This window comes from Penicillium paradoxum (genome assembly GCF_028828445.1).
Source record: "Penicillium paradoxum strain IBT 22861 chromosome Unknown utg000003l_segment0_segment0, whole genome shotgun sequence".
Taxonomy (NCBI): Eukaryota; Fungi; Ascomycota; class Eurotiomycetes; order Eurotiales; family Aspergillaceae; genus Penicillium; species Penicillium paradoxum.
The window spans coordinates 4,326,054-4,347,557 of NW_026643181.1; the positions used below are offsets into that span (position 1 = coordinate 4,326,054).

Below are 21,504 nucleotides of genomic sequence, written 5' to 3' on the forward strand. Positions count from 1 at the left end.
GACGTCACGAGGGCCAATGGTAATGCGCCCGATTCCTGTTTCCTCCCAAGGCCCATGGTTTTGTCCGATGATTTCACCTCCGATCTACATCTTCGTGTCTTCCAATGGACTTGCAACTCTCAGGTTGATCACGAGAAGTCATGTTGTGCTTCCCCATGATCTCGCCCCCACGATCATCTGAACACATATTCTGGGGATATGTCTCCATTTTGCGGAGTAAGACTACGGGGTACTTCGTAAAGATACTTCAACAATCTTGCTATTATTTTTGATTTGATTTTTATTTTCCTCCATCCCGTTTCCTAATATGTACAGGCATTCGGTGAACTAATCATATTAGGCTCAAAGAATTGATTACTTTGGCGCCCGAATCTCACATCAACCCCTTGGCCCCGGTCATTCTTCACATGCAAGCTGCAGGGAGATAGGCCTTCCAGGGCGAAGCCTTCGTCATATGTCATCATTGGAAATTATATCTCAATGTATAAAGCGTTCATGGCAAATCTAATCGGACGGTCGAGCAATTATATGAATGGTCAGATCTGACCGAGCCATTCCTTCAGAGCGTGTCTGGCTCGCATCTCAACCCCAGGCTCACGCCAGAAGTGGCCCGCGCCATCAATCATCCGAAATCGGAACTGACTGCGCGGCATGTGCGCCATCTCGTCTGACCACCTCTGCAGCTTTCCAGCAGAGGTAAAGGTGTCCTGGTCCCCGAAGAGCGCTAAAACGGGGTGTGTGCTCTGCTGGTCTGCCAGACGCGGACAGGGAATGAGGGGACCTTGCGGGGTCTCCGTTTTCACATTCAGCGACAAGGTCGAGAATATAGTCAGCAGCTGGCTAACCGGGGGTAATAAGGGGGACACGAGGAGATAGGAAATGGATGTATTCAATGCAGTGAGGTCTGAGGTGTGAGCCAAAGTGTAATGGATTTCGAGTCTGTCCAGGGTAGATGCGGCTATCCGCTCTGCCGCCTCCTTGATCTTGGTCATGGGTGTTTGATTGGTTGTAGTTGCCGTTGGCACAGTTTGGAAGAGGTGAAGCATGGTATCAAGGGCCGGTACATGCGACGCGATCATAGACCCATATGAATAGCCACCAAGAATGAGGTGCACATCCGAGCGAGTTTTTGCTCCGTCGGTGGCTATACAAGGGTTGGAAGAGTCTGTTTGATCTCTCCGGGCCAATGCAAGCTTCAATAAGTGCAGGTATTGCAACATGAACCCGTAGAACGACACATAATCTCCAAGCTCGGGCTTTGCAGTCCAGCTTGTGCGTCCTTGGGAACTCCCAGCTCCACTACGTATCATCTGTTAGTAACTTCGCTACGAACCTTGGAAGGTAAAGCGCGAAGACTGAGTAATCATACCGAAAATTGAATGTTCCCACAATGTAGTCGGCGTGTAATAACTCATCGCCGATGAAACTGACGACTGGATCATCGTAGCATCCTCCTAAGGTCGCATAAGGATGTGCGACTATCGCACCGCGGACAGGCCAGCTAGTCGCTGATTCTATATTTTTGAAAGCGGGCGGGAGATATATGCGACACTCAAGCTTGCCGCCATCGTAAATAGATGGTATGGAGAAAGAGAAGCTCGCCAATGCAAGATCCATAGCTGTTTCTATTTTAACCCAAGTTTATTCGCCTCGAAATGCAATGATCGGAGTTCGCTGCTAGTAAGAGGAGGTCGAGGGTGCGGCGAGGTTTCGGTGGTCCGTCCGCCCACGAATTCGGACAATCCACTACGTGACACAATTTGGACATCGCCTACAAAGCTATCTAGGGTTTCAACACCGATTTGAGTGCAGATGTAGGTGGAAGCAATATCACGACATATATCATCATGCTATGAAATTATCACTTGTGCGGAATGTACTGACTTAGGCCGTGCGATATTTACTGCTGGCTAACCCATCAACCATCCTGATCAGGTCAGCCATGACGGATCAGGCTCATCGTCTTCATCCGACCTGGATGCAGCATCCGAATGATGAGTATCTGGATCTCTAAGAAGATCAGCTGGAGGTTCTGGATCATCATTTTCTAGCGGATGCGTGAGGAAGTCCTCATGGTCATCCTCCGCGACATGCCTGATGGCAGTAGAATCTTTGGGCCCTGGGGAATTCAGGAGTGTATCCTTTTGATGCGACGGCAGACCAAACGCGGGAAGAAGCATCCCCCTCGCTTCTCGCAGGGCCTCTAGCTCGGCTGAAATGCAGCAAACTAATAGCTTCCAATCCTTACGCTCGGCGAGCTCCAGATGTGATTCAAGCCGCTGTGTGGTTCTCTCCAAGTCATCCAAGATACTCTTCACCAGACTGTCTTTGTGATCTGTCGGGGCGGATCCTGCTAAGTCTGTTGCTGGGTCGGTCATCTCAACATAATGTCGCATATTGGCTTGTAAACGCTTTTCAAAGCCAGTAATATCAGACACCGCTTGTTTCCACACTCCACCTCCTTCTTCCAAAGCCAATATTTCCGCATCCACACTCTGTTGCCGATTGTGCAAGGTGTTTTGTTCGCTGTTCCAGTGCTCCTGGGCCATCTCAAGTGTCCGACGTTTAGGGTTCAAGGCGTGAAACGTAGGTTCACCTGAGTATTGTGTTAACGATTTGATGGGAGGGTCACGCAGGTAGTTTCGAATATCAGACTCGAGCAAGGACAGAGATTCGGTGTAAGAAGAAAGCTTGGCGTCGACCGAGTTATCGATGTGTGATATCTCATTCACAAGTTGTCGGTGTTTAGCTTTCATCTCATACAACCTGGTCTCCAATTCACGAATGTCAGTTTCGAGGTTACGGGCCTCTTCTTCTAGTTGTTTCGACCGTCGGCTTTCCTGATCTCCATGTATAGTGGCAATGGTCTCTTGAAGGCCACTTTTCCTCGAAAGGAAGCTTTGAATATCATGCAGCGCATTCTCTCTTTCGTTGGTCTGTGTCGTGAGAATTTCTCGTTCTTCTTCTCGTAGCTTAAGTAGGTCGTATATCGATTGAAAGATGCCCTCCCGGGCAGCTCGAAGCCCGATCTTTTTGGGCGCGGGCTGCCTAGCAGGCACTATGGAAGGGGAATGCGATCCACTCCTTGAAGATAGGGCCGGCGTGAAGGTTCCGGCCGAGGCATCATCCGCAGGAGGCTCAGCAAGAACGGAGAGAAGGCCTTCGCTTTGGGCATCGATCAGGACTTGGAGGTTGCGCTGTATGTGCTTTGTCTGACGTTCAACATATAAAAGAGGATCGTGATGGTATATGGAAGCTCCAGCTGGTACCGGTGGCAGCCTCTTATCACGGAAGGAATGTTGGAGCAGTGTTGACATGCTGGAGAAACGAGCGTAGACGGCTAGGTTTGAACCGGATGTGGATTGTAACTTTACGATGGTCGTGTTGGTTAAGCAGGCTCTTTAGTAGTTTTAGGTCAAAAATCGAATGACTCCCAAGATTATCACCAGACCAAAACGAGATAGTGTACGGAGTATTCGCCAGCTGATACCGAGCTGTTTATCGCGGACCGGGGCCGCTAGCAGCTGACTGGGCGCCATTCACGTGACCATCAATGTACAGTCAGCTCCGCTCAGGCGTTGACGTTGGTCGCGCCAGCAAAGCTTCTGACAACTGCTTCCAGCTTCCATTTGTACGTGCAGTTTATCCATTTCGTCTCTTTCATTTAATCAAATTCCGTGTTTCTTGTGATCTTCTCATAATCTGGGTACCTAATTCCTCCTTGACAGGTTGCTCTACGCTTGGCTGATTCAGGTTGTTTCAAGCTCCCTCTCATTGACGTTGCTCCATCACAACCGCAACAACATACCTATCGTTCTTCGAAATCCGTCCAACGGACCGTGACGCAAGTCATTACTCAATAAAGATGGTCGGACTTGTATCGGCCGCCGGCTTGGTCGGCTTCCTCTCCGAGCCTGACCCAGAGCTCAAGGTCTTTGCTTTGAAGACATTAGATTCTCAGATCGATCATCTGTGGACAGAGGTTGTTAACGCTGTCCCTGAAATGTGAGTCCTCAGGTTTTGATAGACTTGGGGGGATGAGCTTCATGTCGATTGTTGCGTCATTCCTGCTCAGTCCGACCGGCTACTGGATTCCTACTGACCATTCATCCAGCGAGGCTCTCTATGAAGATGAATCCTTTTCGGAACGCGGCCTTGCAGCACTAGTCGCATCGAAGGTATATTATCATCTGCAGGAATATAATGAGAGCATGGTTCTTGCTCTGGGCGCTGGGAAGCTGTTCAAGCTGGAGAACGGCGGCGAATACGAGGAGACCATCATCGGTATGATAAGCAGCATTGATTTCCTCTAGTCGGAGGCTAACTTGTCTTTCAATGCAGCGAAGTGCGTCGATACCTTCATTTCTCTATCTGCCGCCCAACGGCCCAGCACCGGTGATCAGCCAGCCAACCTGAACACTGCATTCCCAGCATCGGGCGAAGGCGCCACCAGCACATCCGCCAGCCTGACCTCTCCCATCACACCTTTCTCCAAATCCGCATTGCCCTCGAAATCGTTGCTTTCTCGCGCAGAAGTTCCAGGCGTGGACGCAGCACACCCGGGTGGCGACGACACGAGTGTTCAGCACGAGGAGACAAACCTTGTACTGAAACGTGGTGTACAACGTCAATTGCAGACCGTCATTGAGCGCCTCTTTGAAGAATGCTTCCGACAAAAGCGATATCGTCAAGTCATCGGAATTGCCATCGAAGCAAAGAGCTTGGATGTCCTCCGCATGGTCATCCTTCGGGCTAGCAGCGACGAGAAACAGCAGGAAGGCGATTCCCGCGGTAGCGAGGAACTGATGGAATATGTCTTGGATATTTGCATGGGAATTGTCCAAGAACGGGCTTTCCGCAGTGAGGTTTGTGTCTCCAGCAGCTTTCCTACCACCTGCCTAAAACGACTAACCAAGATTTGGATATTTAGATCCTCAAACTCATTCTGGAACTACTGAATGAGATCCCGGCTCCTGACTTCTTCTCAATCGCAAAATGCGTTGTCTACCTTAATGAGCATTCGATGGCCTCTGATATCCTCCGCCAGCTGGTCGAGAAAGGTGATGCGCGATCTCTCGCAGTTGCCTATCAAATTTCATTCGATCTATACGATAACAGCACGCAAGAGTTCCTTCAGAAGGTTCGGCAAGAGATTGCCGAGCTGGTTCCCGAGGACGAAAACGATAAGGAAAATAAGGAGAACGAGATCGAGCCAAGAGAGTCTGACGCATTACTGGAAGACCAGGGCAGCTCTCATCGCTCGGCTAAACACTCAGATCTGTCCGAAGACGCGATCACTGCTTTCAAGAACATCCTTTCGATCCTAGACGGAATCAAGACGATCCAGTTGAATTTGGAGTTCTTATACCGGAACAACAAGGCTGACATTGCGATTCTGAACAAGATTCGTGACAGTCTCGAGGCACGCAATTCTATCTTCCATACCGCAGTGACACTTTCAAATGCCTTCATGCATGCGGGAACCACCCACGATAAGTTCTTCCGCGACAATCTCGAGTGGCTTGGCAAGGCTGTGAACTGGTCCAAGTTTACAGCCACTGCTGCGTTGGGCTGTATTCACCGTGGAAACCTTAGCCAGGGTCAAAAGCTCCTCCAGCCTTACCTGCCTCGGGAACATATCGCTGGAGTTGGAGGCTCTGGATCTGTCTACAGCCAGGGAGGTTCTCTTTATGCCTTCGGTCTCATTTACGCCAACCACGGCGGTATGGCAGTTGATATCATTCGCGATCACTTCAAGAAGGCGACCGAAGAGGTTGTTCAGCATGGAGGTGCTCTTGGTCTCGGTGTTGCCGGTATGGCAACAGGCGACGAGGGCATTTACGAAGACCTGCGCGCCGTTCTTTACACTGATTCTGCCCTCAATGGTGAGGCAGTCGGTCTTGCGATGGGTCTTATCATGCTTGGCACTGGTAACATGAAAGCTCTGGAGGACATGATTCAGTACGCACACGACACGCAGCACGAGAAGATCGTTCGCGGTCTGGCTATGGGTATGGCTTTGATCATGTTCGGACGCCAGGAGGCTGCCGACGAGCTAATCAACGGTCTCCTCGGCGACCCCGATCCAACTCTTCGCTACGGTGGTATCATGACCATTGCCCTGGCTTACTGTGGCACTGGCAGCAACAAGGCAGTTCGCAAGCTTTTGCATGTCGCGGTTAGTGATGTGAACGATGATGTGCGCCGAGTTGCTGTGCTCAGCTTGGGCTTCATCTTGTTCCGCAAGCACCAGAGCGTTCCTCGCATGGTTGAGTTGCTTTCCGAGTCATACAACCCTCACGTGCGATACGGTGCTGCCATGGCGCTCGGTATCTCCTGTGCCGGCACTGGGTTGGACGAGGCTATCGACCTCCTCGAGCCCATGCTCAAAGACTCCACCGACTTTGTTCGCCAGGGTGCTTTGATTTCCCTTGCCATGGTTCTCGTTCAGCAGAACGAGGCCATGAACCCTCGTGTCACAAGCCTCCGGAAGGCTATGATGAAGATGCTTGGTGACCGTCACGAGGATGCTATGGCCAAGTTTGGTTGTGCCATTGCCCTTGGAATCATCGATGCTGGTGGCCGAAACTGCACCATCAGCTTGCAGACACAAACGGGTAACCTCAACATGCCCGGTATCGTTGGTGCTGCTGTCTTCGTGCAGTACTGGTACTGGTTCCCTCTCACACACTTCTTGTCACTCAGTTTCACCCCCACATCGGTGATTGGTGTCGACCAGAAGCTTGAAGTACCACACTTCAAGTTCCACAGCAACACCCGCCCTAGTCTCTTCGACTACCCCCCTGAGCAACAGGTCAAGACCGAGGAGGCTCCAGAGAAAGTCAAGACTGCTGTCCTCTCTACGACTGCGCAGGCCAAGCGTCGCGCGCAGCGTCGGGAGAAGCAAGCACGCCGCGAGAGCATGGACCTTGACCAAGCTCCCACAACACCCAAGGCCACCGATCAATTGCCGGAAGCAATGGACACAGACGAGGGCCCCAAGGAGGAGGGAGAAGAAGGCAAGGAGACCGAAAAGGGTGCCGGAGAGGGACTGAAGAAGAAGGCGGAGCGGGAGAAGGTTGGATATGAGCTGGACAACTTATCAAGGGTGCTTCCAGCTCAGCTCAAGTATCTCACTTTCCCCGACCCACGATACGAGCCGGTCAAGCGCGTAAGTCCATCCTCATTCCCTACAATGCACCCGATGCTAATTAGACTACAGCCCACCGGTGGTGTTGTTGTCGTTCTCGATAAGCAGCCCGACGAGCCTCGCGAGGTGGTCGAACTGAAGGCCAGCAAGGAGGTTCGCCAAGCGCCTCCTCCTACCGAAACCCTTCAGGACCGCCTGCAAGCCGCCATTGGAACCGCTGCTTTGCAGACCCCTCAACGGGCCGATGCGCGGGCTGCTCTTTCAGCTGCCACAGGCGGTGCTGCCGCTGGCGCCGGTGTTCTAACGGCGGTGGATGAGGACGAGGAAGGCGTCGAAGACGCACCTGTTCCCAACGACTTCACATACGAGTCTGATGGCGAGGAGGAGTAGAGTGTCGAGACGGCATAGAATCTTGATGCTGGATGTATTACTAGACTAATCAGGCTGTCTATGCCGACCTTATCTGTTGGGGGCTGGTATAGCTTTCTGTGTGGTTGATATGAGAGTTCCTTTGTTCGCATATTATAAATTTTCGTGCATTATTCTAATATGGTATATTCTCGGTCACCAGGACGGTTGGCAAATTGCCTTGAATTCAACGGTCAAAACAGCCAAAACAGCCCAGAGTGACCTGATATGAACCCATATATTGGATGTGTAGACTCGTAGGCCCCGGGTCTCAAGGGATCTGCCCGGGCTATCACGCAGGAAGCATTGTGCATGGTATTTTTTTTTGAAAAATAGTTATACATCTCTGCATCGAAACCCCTATATGTGCACATGGAAACAGCAAAAGCCCGAACAATCCAATGGCAAGACGGCCAATACGCATTTCTGCCCGTTCACATGCCCGAGTCTGACTCAGCAAGGGTCTGCTCTGCCTCGGCACTTTCACTATGACGCACGCGCCAATGAAGCAACGGTCAACAGTAATGAAAGTAATCAGCCAATAGAGTAGGCACCGAGCGTTACAATGTACATTCCTAGGGTCTGCTGCTCTGGCTGGGCGCATGTGAACATGTGAACTGGTGCTATTGTAATCCGAGGCCCCTTTGGGTGCATCTCGATGTCCAGAATGGGAACGTCGCCCGACATTAGCCTGGAATGGTGTCTTGCCCCATCAGTCGTATAACTTCTCCCCAGATTCCCCGGACTAGAGTTTTTCTTCTTCTCCCTATCTCCTATTCTTAGACCTCGAATTGAAGTCTTTATCCCTCTTTCCCCCCCCCGATTTATTCGTGTCTCTTCTCTACACACTCCACGATGGCAAAGACATTCAGCAAGGAGGAGGTTGCCTCCCATAACAAGGGCAGCAGCTCTTGGGTTATCATTGACGAGGATGTCTATGATGTTTCCAAGTTCCAAGACGAGCACCCTGGTAGGGATTCCAAGTCATGCGCGGATATAGGAATCACATGCTAACAGTTTTTTTTTTTCTTAGGTGGAAAGAAGAGTACGTTGCCGAGATCATCCGCTCTTTCGAATGACTTCCTATTGACTTTGTCTAGTTCTCCAGCGAGTGGCCGGAAAGGACGCCTCGAAACAATTTTGGAAGTACCACAACGAGGGCATCTTGAAGAAGTACAAGGGTCAGCTGCAGATCGGCTCGTTGGATACGAAGAAGGCCGCTCCCGCACCCCCGGCACCTGCGCCCACACCGAAACAGGCTGCGCCCAAGCCGACCCCTGCCCCCTCTTCCGTGACAGCGCCTGCCACCGGTGAACCACAGGATCCCTACGGAGACCTGATCCCCTTCGCCGACCCTTCATGGTACCAAGGTGTAAGTTCCGCCGTCTGGATGTGCAGATTAGATGGATCCACCCGCAGAAGCTAACTTGTTTGTGCGCGTATAGTATGCCTCCCCCTACTTTAACGAAACTCATGCCGCTCTCCGAGATGAGGTCCGCCAATGGGTCGAGTCCGAGATCGAGCCATATGTGAATGAATGGGAGGAGACCAAGCAAGTCCCCGAAACCATCTATAAGCAGATGGGCGAGCGCGGCTATCTGGCCGGTCTCCTCGGTGTCCACTATCCCGTGAACCACACCCAGCACCGCGTGAAGTCCGTGGCACCAGAGCGATGGGATCTGTTCCACGAGATGTTGCTGACCGACGAGCTGTCGCGCGCTGGCAGCGGTGGTCTGGTCTGGAACCTGATCGGTGGCTATGGTATCGGCTGCCCACCTCTGGTGAAGTTCGGCAAGAAGCCTCTCGTCGACCGAATTCTGCCTGGTATCCTGTCTGGCGACAAGCGCATTTGTCTCGCCATTACCGAGCCCGATGCGGGCAGCGATGTCGCAAACTTGGGCTGCGAGGCTAAGCTCACCGAGGACGGAAAGCACTACATCGTCAACGGCGAGAAGAAGTGGATCACCAACGGTATTTACTCTGATTACTTCACCACCGCTGTGCGCACCGGAAAGGACGGCATGAACGGTCTCAGCGTGCTGCTCATCGAGCGCGAAGCTGGTGGTGTCAGCACCCGTCGCATGGACTGCCAAGGTGTGTGGTCTAGCGGTACTACCTACGTCACCTTCGAGGATGTCAAGGTCCCCGTTGAGAACCTCATCGGCAAGGAGAACCAGGGCTTCAAGGTCATCATGACCAACTTCAACCACGAGCGTATTGGAATCGTCATCCAGTGTGTTCGTTTCTCCCGTGTCTGCTACGAGGAGTCTATGAAGTACGCCCACAAGCGCAAGACCTTCGGCAAGCGCCTCATCGACCACCCAGTCATCCGCATGAAACTCGCCCACATGGCCCGCCAGATCGAGGCTACCTACAACTGGCTTGAGAACATCATTTACCAGTGCCAGTCCATGGAGGACACCGAGGCCATGCTCAAGCTGGGCGGTGCTATCGCCGGCTTGAAGGCGCAGTCCACTCAATGCTTCGAGTTCTGCGCTCGCGAGGCTAGTCAGATCTTCGGTGGTCTGAGCTACAGCCGCGGTGGCCAGGGTGCTAAGATCGAGAGATTGTACCGTGATGTGCGTGCCTATGCTATTCCCGGTGGTAGCGAGGAAATCATGCTTGATTTGAGCATGCGTCAGAGCTTGCGTGTTCACGGCATGTTCGGCATGAAGCTATAGAAGCATTTTTCTGGTTGCACCTGCGATAGAGGTTGCCTATTTTTGATTCTTCCTTTTGATTCTTCATTTTTTTTGGCTAGATATCCTCGCGTCTGTGACGGCATTTCTTTTCTTTTTGGCCATGATCTGTTATGTACCATAACATTGACTTCTTTTGTACATTTCTAACTTATGGTGGATGAATCCACCTTTTTGTGATGTTCGTTGCACATACCATGGTTTTGATTTATGATCTAAGAGTCTATTTTTGCAGATTAAACTACCATCCCTGGGGCTTTTATACATGTAGGATCAGCATAATGACAGTATAGTGGGTATGGAAAGCCTCACTTCCAGGAACAGGCAATTTCTCAAGTTCGGCAGCATGTGGAACTTTTACTTCAGCCTGAAGATGGAGATTCTACACACCCCCAGCTGCAGCTTCCATGAACAATTTCTCGCCCTAAATATCTCATTGGAGGCTGCTTGAGTAGAAATATCAGAAGATAGACGATGGCTTGGGTATACCTTGACCAGCTATACCGAGATATAGCGCCTTGAAGAATCGGAGACACTGAATGCAATCTAGATAGTATCAGTTTAGAGCAGCGATGGGATACCGGATGATGACGCTAAGCAAACGGGGCCAAGTCAAGAGAGTGGAGTTTGGTGGTGTCAGCCCACTTCCCCTGGATATCTCCTGTACTCTGGCTGGAGAAGCGCAATATGGGATTTCCCCTACCACCAGCGTTGATATTTATGGTTGTGGAGTTTGATTGTTCAGTTGGAGTCATCTGGTGGCGAGGCTCGCATGCGTGGCGAAAACGAGGAGATGCAACGAAACAACGAGATATTCATGACATCAATCTAATCACAGATATTTCATGTTCTAGCCAAATGGCCAGAAAGAGAGACAGGCTGTTCTCTTTATATCACGGCTGAGCCCCCTTGTGATAGTTGGGTCCGAAGCTCGGAGGGCAAAGGCGACCTGGTATATTGAGATTGACACAAAAGCATTTAAACCGACGAGGTCCTGCAACTTTGGAAACAGGTTGCTTTAAAACACACTGGAGATGACCTTGGAATTGACTCCAGCCTTTGTTGAGGTGTAAATTACATCGACTTGGGAGAATAGCATATACATCTTGACTTCATGTGCGGTGATAGTTTCCTGCACCACGGCAGCCACAGTTCATTGTACAATAGCCAGTGGAAGAATTAGCTACGAGGTAAGAACTCGTTTCTCACAGCATTTACATCCATAGCCACAACAACCCCCAGCAACAACGCAAGTCCCAGAAGGCTTTTTATGGCGATGCCAAATAGAATCTGAACGCCATAGTATGGAGGGGTTTAAAAGGGGACTTCGTATACGAGACAGCATCGACACCATACTGCTCGTATCGATAGTAGAAGTAGAGTCCCAGCTGCTCTAGGTCCCGTTTGCCGGAGCTCTTTGAGGGTTTCCATGAGCTGCTCGGCCAGATAGCTACATTCTGCGGATCACGAGTTACCAAGGTTCTTATGATTCGGCCATCTTGAGAGTGATGCGAGATAACCAGATCGAAAGTACGAGAGGGAGAAATTGAACAACCATGGGGGAAACAGGAGTTATTTCATTTCAAAAGCATCAGTATCATTGTTCAAGCACCCCGATTGGAGAACTACGGGGACGACTCTACTAGGGCTTGATCGGAGATAATTGTTACCCCCACTGAGAGATGATATGATGGGTGTGTCCAGGAATCCATTTGCAATAAGCCTCATGTGTACATCTGTACCCTTTGAGCTCAAAACGAACCTTCAACTGCCAGGTGCTTTGCGAAGGAAGAAGGGGGAAGGTGAAAGTCGCCAGGAAGGCGAGGTAGGGCGCTCCACAACGACCATCCGCGCAAAGATTATGCCTCACCTGGGCAACTCGATGTCCTCGCTCCAACGCTGCAATTTCTCACTTCCCTTTTTTAAACATCCCTCGTGAGAAAGGCTATCGGTGGCGCTTTCTTTCAGGTGTGGCATTTTCCCTTTTTCACAACACCCGGCATCTCCATTCCGATCGTGTTCTTTGTAGGCGGTCACGGAACTCGGTGATTGCCCGCAGAGCTCGACTGTCTGCCGTGCTCCCTGTCTGCACTCGCCTTTCTCTCTGATTTGGCTAGTATCCTTTTGAATTGGTAGTTCTTCGAATTTCCCAGCTATTGGAGAATACCAGGACAAGTTGCGATCTGGTGTCTACATTGGAGCGCGGTTTCCTTGGATAGGGTTCGTCTTGCTTCTTACATGTTCACCGCGTCTTTTTCAATGCTGACCATACCTGGGATTGCTAGGAATCTCACTATCTTTCGACTCGCGTTCAAGAATCCCCTAGAGCGGTGCAACTAGATTACCTGCGACAGCTCGCTGGACACCATCTCTCAAAATGTCTAACTTTCTTAACCACGACTTCGGCTCCGAAGACGAAGAGGATGATTTCAACCCCGCTCCCCAAGAAGAGTCCGATGTCGAGGATTCGAGAGCCCAGGTCGGTCTACAGACATATCGACTTTCCATGGACAAGGCGCTAACAAATGAGTGGGATGCAGCCTACTAAGAGAGAAAGATCACGCGGCCACGAGGATGATGATCTGAAGTACCAACGCCATGTGCACGAAGAGGATGATGCCAAGCATGTCGAAGATGACGACGACGAGCTCGAGAATGAAGTCGACGATGACGACGACGACGAAGACGAAGATGAAGATGAGGAAGAGGAAGTGGTAGGCTTCCCATAGAGATCTAGCGATGTGAGGGAAATTTGCTAACCCCTTGTCTCTAACTTAGTCAAGTCGTCCACAAAAAAGAGCGAAGCGCGTGGCCAATCCCTTCATTGAAGACGAGGCCGGCGTCGACGAAGAGGAGGACGAAGCCGAGGATGAGGAGGACGAGCTCGCCGAATATGGCATGGAAACACATCCTGATGATCTCGATGCGCTACCTCAGGGCACCGAGACAGATGACCGCCGGCATCGACAGCTGGATCGGCAGCGCGAAATCGACGCCAGCATGGATGCAGAGAAGCAGGCACAGATGCTCAAGGAACGTTATGGGCGCAACCGTGCTGCCGCAACAGATTCACTCGTGATCCCCAAAAGACTCTTGCTCCCTAGTGTGGAAGACCCTAGCATTTGGGGTGGCCGTTGCAAGCCTGGAAAAGAGAAGGAGGTTGTATATTCCATTCAGAAACGAATCGAGGAGCGCCCAGCAGGTTCCCGCAACCCCATCCGGATTATCTCAGCTTTCGAGCGCGGAAACATCATGCAAGGCTGGTTCTATTGTGAAGCTCGCAGACAGGCGGATGTTACTGAAGGCTTGGAAGCCATTAACTTCTACTATCCATCTCAGAAGTTGACTCTGGTCCCTGTGAAGGAGATGCCAGATCTTCTTCGTGTCCAAAAGTCAGAGGAGCTTTTGCCTGGTGGCTGGATCCGCATCAAGCGTGGCAAATACCAGGGCGATCTGGCCCAGATCGAGGAGGTAGAGACTAATGGATTGAATGTCACCGTACGACTTGTTCCTCGACTGGACTACGGCATGAATGATGATACCTTCGGTGCTCCTGTTACTGATGCCAAGCGCAAACGTGGTGCGGTGAACACGGTCCGTCCTCCTCAGCGCTTGTTCAGTGAGACGGAGGCAAAGAAGAAGCATGCGAAGTATCTTTCGTCTACTTCCGGTTTAGGTGGAAAGTCATGGAATTACCTGAACGACAACTACGTGGATGGTTTCCTCATCAAGGACATGCGTGTCCAGCACTTGAGTGCCAAGAACGTTAACCCCCGGCTAGAGGAGGTTACAATGTTTGCCCGTGGAGGAGAAGACGGAACTGCCAATTTGGATCTGGCGTCACTGGCCGAGACCCTCAAGAACTCCACGGCTGAGGACTCATACCAACCGGGTGACCCAGTAGAGGTTTACCGGGGTGAGCAGCAAGGTCTTATCGGTCGCACAGTGTCAACTCGAGGTGACATTGTTTCATTGCAAGTCACCGAGGGCGAGCTGGCCGGTCAGACAATTGACGCGCCTGTTCGAACTCTACGCAAACGATTCCGAGAAGGTGATCACGTCAAGGTCATCGGTGGCAGCCGATACCAAAATGAACTTGGTATGGTTGTCCAGGTCAAGGACGACACGGTCACTCTGCTCAGTGATATGAGCATGCAAGAAATCACAATTTTCAGCAAGGATCTTCGACTCTCTGCTGAAATGGCCGCCGATGGCCAACTCGGCATCTACGATGTTCACGACCTCGTCCAACTTGATGCTGCCACCGTTGCTTGTGTCATCAAAGTGGACCGAGAGTCGCTCCGCGTAGTTGACCAGAATGGTTCTATCCGCAACATCCTTCCTACGCAGATCGCAAACAAGATCACCCCCCGTCGCGATGCCGTAGCTACTGATCGTAACGGCGCTGAGATCCGTGGTGGTGATACCGTTCGCGAGGTTTACGGGGAGCAGCGTAGCGGAGTAATCCGCCATATTCACCGTTCGTTCCTCTTCTTGCATAATAAGGCGCAAGCCGAGAACGCCGGTATCTCCGTGGTGCGGACAACAAATGTTGTTACTGTATCCGCACGAGGTGGTCGGACGACTGGGCCCGATCTCACCAAGATGAACCCTGCCTTGGCAATGCAAAACCCTGGCGGTGGTGGTGCGATGCCACCTCCTCGCCGCGGCCGTGATCAACTCATCGGAAAAACCGTGACCATCCGCAAGGGTCGTTACAAGGGTCTCGTCGGTATTGTTCGCGACGCAGACGACAGCTCTGCTCAGGTTGAGCTTTACACATCTAACAAACCCGTACACATTCCCCGTGACATCCTGACACCCAAAGAGTATGTTCTCCTTTGCTTATATTTAATTTGACCATTCGCTAACTTTTCGCAGTCCTGTTTCCAAACAGCCCCTATCAATGGGCCGTGGAAGAGGAGGAGGCGGTCCTGGAGGGCGAACTCCCTACGGCTCTTCGAGTGGTCCTGGGAGAGAGGGTGGTTGGTCGGGTGGTCGAACACCGATGGCCTCTGCTGATTCATCCAGGACCCCTGCTTGGGGTGGCGCCTCCGCAAGAAGTAAGTGCACTCTTCTCAGAATATCTGTTGTCGAAGATGCTAATTATCATTCAGCTCCTGCTTGGGGTGGCATGAGTGGTTCTCGTACTCCTGCCTGGAAGGCCGACGGCTCTCGCACCGCTAATCCCTATGAAGGCAACCGCACCGCCTATGGAGGAGTTGGCAGCCGCACACCGTCCTGGACCTCGGGCTCCAAGACCCCGTACGACTCCAGCTCCGGTTTTGACGCCTTCGCCTCTGGGTCCCGCACCCCTGGCTGGGGTGCAGGTGCCGCTAACACAGGCAGCCGCACTCCCGGCTGGAATGCCATGTCCAGCAGCCGAGACCAGCGTGATTTCGACGACGCCCCCACTCCTGGCGGAAACTACTCTGCTCCCACTCCCGGCGCATACACTGCCCCAACCCCTGGCGCACCAACCCCTGGCGGATGGCCCGAGAGTGCGCCCACACCTGGTGGGGCCTTCAGCGCGCCCACACCCCGGCGGCCCCGGAAAGCGTGACTATGAAGCCCCAACTCCTGCAGCATTCGATGCGCCGACTCCGGCAATGGGCGGTACAGCTGCTACTCCTGGCGCTGGATACGGTGGTAATGATGGCGGACCCCGGTACGACGATAGTCCGAGCCCGTAATCCTTTTTCTCTCGTTTCCCAGCACCAAAAGCTTGTCCATCTCACCCACACCCTTAAGATATCAAATGGGATAGGACTGGTTTCACATATGTATTCTACTTTTTGAATCTATTTTCCTGCAGAACAGCCGACGGCGTCAATTGATGTTTTAATGAACATGTGTCTACTTTTTTGAATAGCTCATTGGCCAATGTCACTGTATACTCCTAGGCCTGATGATGATGATAGTCAACGTAAGTAGCTCACTCCAGCTAGGCCACCATGGAATCCGGTATATTGCCATTTGAATTCTTGCATTGAAAATACCATGAGTCATTGACCGAAGAGCCAGGCGTCTACTAGGGCTGTACTTGATAGATGCAATGAAGTATCATAACGTGTAATCACACAAAGGCCAGATACAAAACCAATGTTTAGTTCTTTAAAAACCGCAGTAAGGCACTAATTACATCCAGAAAGCGCCTTTGCGAAGGAACTATCAGTTCTGTGAGGAAATACTTACCCGAAGGGGACATCGACGTTACTCTTTGACATAGTCCATCAATACACGTTGAATGATCTCCGTCGCCCACAGACATTTCTCATCTTGGAAGCGCGGTGTTATGATCTGAATAGAACATGGGGCACCGTCCACCTCATCAGGATGATCTACGATTTGTTAGCATCGCATTTGACAACAAGGGGTACGGGCTAACATACAGTCCGGCTGCACAGCATCACCTGTTGTCATTGGATCAGGATCAAGCTCCTTCGACGCTTTTCCGAATGGAATAACACATGCGGGATACTGGAGGCTGAGAGTCAGTGTGTATCAACCAAACAGCCAAGATTAAGCCAACGAGCCGTTACTCAGAAACGACTTACATCCAACAAGTTCCACAGAAGCGTATAAGGAGGCCATCCATATGTGTCATGAGCTACAGCTGTACCCTGAGCCGCCGGAGCCAGGATCACATCAAGCTTTTGATCCACGAACGTCTGTCTCCAGACATCCTGAACTCGCTTCCGAGCTGCATGTAATGCTTGGATTGTCTGAAACGGCTCCAGTCCCTGCTCAACGGGGAGAGGACCAGAGAACAACGGTGACGCCCCCTTAGCAACAGATGCCACAGCAGGCTCCCCACTGGCAGCAATATGGTCTTCCCGTGGACCGTAAATGAAATACTGGAACGCAAGACGCGACGCATACGCCACACTGTGTGCTTCATCGCTACCACCATCGATTCGGACGATGTTATGTTTATCCCGCGTCAATGCCTCAACAGCACGATCCAGAGCCCTCTTCACAGGTGGATGCAGCGGATAATGCTCATCCGCAGCCAGAACACCAATGGTCAAGGACCCAGCACGCGTGACCCCAGGGACCATTTGTCGCCACGGTGCTGCGATGGCAGCAGAGTCATACTGCCATGCCTGGCCATTGCCAACAACCGCACTCATGAACAGCCTGAGATCGGAAATGCTATGTGCCATCGGACCGGCGGCTGGAATGAGTCCAGGGATTCCCTCCGCGGCGCCTGAGGCCTGTCCGCCGAAGGGGATGCGGTCGGCAGTTGGCTTGAAGCCGTAGACTCCGCAGCATTGAGCGGGGATGCGAATCGAGCCGCCGATGTCGGTTCCTATTCCTAGAATCGATCCCCGGAATGCTAGTAGTGCGCCTTCGCCGCCGCTGGATCCGCCTGCTGTTAGGGCCGTGTTGTGTGGGTTTAGGGTACGGCCGAAAATGTTGTTATCGGAGTCTCCTGTCTGAGGGATTGTCAGTGTGAGGCTTTGAGGTATGTACAAAGTCAGCAGTGCTTTTTACCATCAGGGTTTGTGGGAGGTTGGTCTTGACGTATAACACCGCTCCAAGGTGCAGTAGCATCTCCACCAGTGCCGAGTTTGCCTTCGCCGGTTGATTCTTAAGAAAAGCGACATAGCCGATCGTAGACTGCAATCCTTCGACACAAAAGGTGTCTTTGATACTGATGGGCAGACCATGGAGAGGTCCAACCGGCTTTCCCTCTCGTTCGAGATACTCATCTAGATATTTAGCCCGCTCAAGTGCCTGGTGGAAGAGGGTCTCTGTGAGACACGACGTCTGCCCAGATATTAGAATCTCGGAGCCTTCCTTTCTCTTTACAGGGGATACTTTGCACTCACGAGTTGCTGCGCAATAGCAGCCCTCTTAGAGAACGCCGTCGTAACCGCCAACGAGCTGAGCTGTCCAGAGGCCAACTTCGCCAACAGCTCCTCCGCAGAATACTTCTCCGTTATTTCTAGTTCGAGTTCGGAGATTAGACCACTGCGACGTGGGATATCAACTTCTAACAAGCGCGGGTTGTTCTGCGCGAGCGCCAACTGGTCAGCGCTCAGCAGCCACTCGCGAGGGATCTTCTGCTGGCATTCCTGTCGCTTGGCTGCAACAATATCTTGCCAGTTGCTTGGTGCTGTTAGGGATCCCATTTTGGTATATAGAGACAGTAGAAATATGGGAGGCCTCGTGTGTATTTGGTTTCTCTTGCACTGTGTAGTATTCTGAGATTATGGTGAGATTATCACTTATCAATAGCTATATATAGATGGATCAGACCTCCATTTTGCTTACTCGATCCTCTTTCGGGCGACGATCATCCCGAGGTTGTGTCTCAGCCTCTCAGGTGGTGGCCTGGGGGGAGGGGGGACTTTGAGGATGTAATCCAGTGTGTCGGACTGTTGAAACGTTTGCAAACAGTTGTACTTGCATATTCTGAACACATTCGCTTGCAACTTTCGTCCTCTTCTTGCTTTTGAGGGAATTTAGACGTTGTCAATATAAGGAAATCGGTTTCTAGTGCCGCCGAGGAGAGCCCCTCTCCGACCTCGTATGTTTGACCTCCTGGTTTCAACATCCCCGAGCCGGATAGATCAGTTACTGGTATGGAAGACATTGATTCAGACACGGACAAGGAAGACTGTCAAGGCACTTTGCATGGCTTGTTCCTGGAACCTGGTGGTACAGGCCCTGGGGCGTGGACGTAGTGATTTGCGGATGAATAGTGCTGCATGTATCTACTTGCACTGAATATGGGGCGGTTTAATCAGGCGGACTCAATATCGAGTCAGAAAAGAAGAAAACGACAAGTTTGTGCGTATGTTGAGTCCACGGCTGTTGCGCTCATTGCGCTCCGAGCAGACTGCTTTGGTCCCCGGGGGATTAGCATTGCCTCTATGCTGGCCATCCTGTACATAATACGAGTTACTTAAGGCTCTAAGGCCAATGCTTATGATGTGTACATATATGTGTATGCACAGCGCAGATCTAAGCAGAGGTAATAGCATCAAGCATCCCGGCTGTCTCTAAGACCCGAACAGGAAGGCTGACCGGCCTATTACCTCCTAGGCAACTGGAGGGCGCATACGGATTCAATGGAGCAGTGTATCGAACAATGCAGCACATCAATGATAGGTCATAGGGTAGTGTGGTATCAGAGAAGATTTGAATAAAAAGAGTCCAGTTGGCGGATCGAGACTTAGGATGTTAGAGCTGTGATGCCAGCCGCAACATGGTATTTGTGCTATCGGCTTTTGACTCTCACTTGCCGGTACTATTGATCTGACGAAGAGGTCAACATTTATGCTTTGTTCTTCTTCCCTTGATCTTTCTCGCTTGCTCCATACAAGAGATCCCTCTTCCTGGTTCTTCCTCTCTATCGAATCACCATCTCATCCAGCACCACTGATCTAGCTCCTCAGCAACCATGCCTTTTACTACTGAAATTGAGGATTATCCCTCATACACAGCCTCTGCTAGGGCTGATGCTCTGAACCGTATCTACTCTGACCCAGGAGACCCCTCAGACATCGCAACCACATCGTTCTGGGTCCTGGATCCACAGAGCTTCAGCCAGGAACCCGCACAGCCTCTGCCCAAAGAGACCGACGTGGTAATCATTGGCTCTGGGATTACTGGTGCATCAATTGCACGGAGCCTCCTTCAAACCCGCAACTCAGAGAAATTCTCTACCTCCCATCCGTCTGTTGTCATGATCGATGCCCGGGCAATTTGCAGCGGCGCAACCGGCCGTAATGGCGGTCATATTCTAGAGACCGGTGATGGGTACGCCGAATTAGCCGATGTCTATGGGAAGGACGATGCGCGGAAGCTCATGCGTTTCCGACTGGCACATCTGCATGAGATACTCGCTGTTGCCGAAGAACTTGGTATTACCGAGGAGACGCAAGTACGAAAGGTCAAGTTTTTGAGCGTTTACTTCAACGACGAGCCTTGGAAAAAGGCGTTGGAGAGAATGCACCGTTTCAAGGCGGATATGCCGGAGGAAGCTGCCGAATGGACTGCTTACGAAGGAGACACGATCCCGAGTGTATGTTTATATCTCATCGGCACCGGGAACGACTTATACTAATGTCCTCTGTAGGAATTTCGTTTGATTTACGCTCGAGGCGTCATCACCGGCCCAGCAGGGGCTCTTTGGCCGTACAAATTCGTCACTGGTGTCCTCACTCGTCTGCTTGCAGACTTCCCAAATGACTTCCGTGTCGAGAAAAACAACACCGTTACTGCCGTCTACGATGATACCTCTGCCGACGGTCCCCGCTATAAAGTCGAGACAGAGAACGGCACTATTCTCGCGCGGCACGTTATTCACTGCACCAACGCCCACGTCAGTCACCTAGTCCCTGGTCTTATTGCCCGGGTCTTCCCTGTCCGGGGACAGATGTCCGCGCAATGCCCTGGCGACAACTTCCCCAATCAATCGGCCAAGTATTCCTGGATCTTCAACTACGCTCGGGGCTTCGACTACATGACCCAGTTGCCGACAGGTGAGATGATGCTCGGTGGCGGCTTCGCGCGATCCGAGGGTGGCGGCCTAGGAGACGTGGGAGTCCCGTCAGACGCCGACACCAGCCGGGCCATCGATATCCATCTAGCTGGGGCTCTGCGTGAGATCTACGGACCAGACTGGGGCTACAAAAATCGCAACCGGGTGATGGCGATGTGGACCGGCAGTATGGGATTTAGCACGGATGGATTCCCCTGGGTGGGACGATTGCCTGCTGCTGCGACTGGTCGACCCGATCATGGCTCTGAAGGGGCTGAATGGATCTGTGCTGCGTTTGGTGGAGATGGAATGGTCCAGGCTTGGCTTTCTGGTAAGGCTCTGGCGACTATGCTCCTTGCGCAGGAGGCCTCGCTGAGTGAGACGGTCTCTGAGGCTCTTCCTTGGTTTCCGGAGCAATTGCTTGTATCTGAGGAGAGACTGGCTGAGGCTTCTTTGCCGGTAGAGGTCTGGGATGACGAACAGAAGGCGTATGTTCTGGGTTTTGCTTGATTTACGTGCGCTTACAAGACATGGAAACGTATTTTCTGCTGATTTCTCCGTTGCGTCTAATCAAGTGTACTTTTTTACTACTCTAGATCCTTCATGATTAACTCAGGATGCTTAGCTGTACACGGATCTCAACTTTGGATCATAGGCAAGGCTCGACCGGCTACGGAGTAGTAGGGTATTCTGAGCAACGCCCAGGAAATACATCCCATCAGGCATCCATGTTTTTCGCAAGGCTTGCCCAA

General features: G+C 51.7%; 7 protein-coding genes across 7 annotated transcripts; 4 read left to right on the top strand and 3 right to left on the bottom strand.

The window, feature by feature from the left end:
- Positions 1 to 536: 536 nt before the first annotated feature.
- On the bottom strand, positions 537 to 1,617 carry N7457_003465 (uncharacterized protein; the record flags this gene model as incomplete). Its single annotated transcript, XM_057174510.1, has 2 exons — positions 537 to 1,299; positions 1,370 to 1,617. The coding sequence occupies 2 exons, from the start codon at positions 1,615 to 1,617 to the stop codon at positions 537 to 539; spliced, it is 1,011 nt and encodes a 336-aa protein (XP_057034661.1).
- A 314-nt stretch (positions 1,618 to 1,931) lies between these two features.
- On the bottom strand, positions 1,932 to 3,317 carry N7457_003466 (uncharacterized protein; the record flags this gene model as incomplete). Its single annotated transcript, XM_057174511.1, has 1 exon — positions 1,932 to 3,317. The coding sequence occupies one exon, from the start codon at positions 3,315 to 3,317 to the stop codon at positions 1,932 to 1,934; it is 1,386 nt and encodes a 461-aa protein (XP_057034662.1).
- Positions 3,318 to 3,865: 548 nt separating this feature from the next.
- On the top strand, positions 3,866 to 7,540 carry N7457_003467 (proteasome regulatory particle base subunit RPN2; the record flags this gene model as incomplete). The annotated part of the gene is made up of 5 exons (XM_057174512.1): positions 3,866 to 4,005; positions 4,115 to 4,284; positions 4,342 to 4,865; positions 4,931 to 7,171; positions 7,223 to 7,540. 5 exons carry the CDS (start codon positions 3,866 to 3,868, stop codon positions 7,538 to 7,540), a joined length of 3,393 nt encoding a protein of 1,130 aa, XP_057034663.1.
- An 873-nt stretch (positions 7,541 to 8,413) lies between these two features.
- N7457_003468 (putative acyl-CoA dehydrogenase) lies at positions 8,414 to 10,239 on the top strand (the record flags this gene model as incomplete). Its single annotated transcript, XM_057174513.1, has 4 exons — positions 8,414 to 8,528; positions 8,592 to 8,603; positions 8,659 to 8,930; positions 9,004 to 10,239. The coding sequence occupies 4 exons, from the start codon at positions 8,414 to 8,416 to the stop codon at positions 10,237 to 10,239; spliced, it is 1,635 nt and encodes a 544-aa protein (XP_057034664.1).
- A 2,395-nt stretch (positions 10,240 to 12,634) lies between these two features.
- On the top strand, positions 12,635 to 15,950 carry spt5 (transcription elongation factor spt5; the record flags this gene model as incomplete). The annotated part of the gene is made up of 6 exons (XM_057174514.1): positions 12,635 to 12,736; positions 12,798 to 12,971; positions 13,036 to 15,086; positions 15,139 to 15,320; positions 15,375 to 15,773; positions 15,829 to 15,950. 6 exons carry the CDS (start codon positions 12,635 to 12,637, stop codon positions 15,948 to 15,950), a joined length of 3,030 nt encoding a protein of 1,009 aa, XP_057034665.1.
- A 520-nt stretch (positions 15,951 to 16,470) lies between these two features.
- gmdB (general amidase GmdB) lies at positions 16,471 to 18,395 on the bottom strand (the record flags this gene model as incomplete). Its single annotated transcript, XM_057174515.1, has 5 exons — positions 16,471 to 16,598; positions 16,650 to 16,737; positions 16,815 to 17,696; positions 17,755 to 18,030; positions 18,093 to 18,395. 5 exons carry the CDS (start codon positions 18,393 to 18,395, stop codon positions 16,471 to 16,473), a joined length of 1,677 nt encoding a protein of 558 aa, XP_057034666.1.
- A 1,274-nt stretch (positions 18,396 to 19,669) lies between these two features.
- N7457_003471 (NAD(P)/FAD-dependent oxidoreductase) lies at positions 19,670 to 21,262 on the top strand (the record flags this gene model as incomplete). The annotated part of the gene is made up of 2 exons (XM_057174516.1): positions 19,670 to 20,293; positions 20,348 to 21,262. The coding sequence occupies 2 exons, from the start codon at positions 19,670 to 19,672 to the stop codon at positions 21,260 to 21,262; spliced, it is 1,539 nt and encodes a 512-aa protein (XP_057034667.1).
- Positions 21,263 to 21,504: the final 242 nt, after the last annotated feature.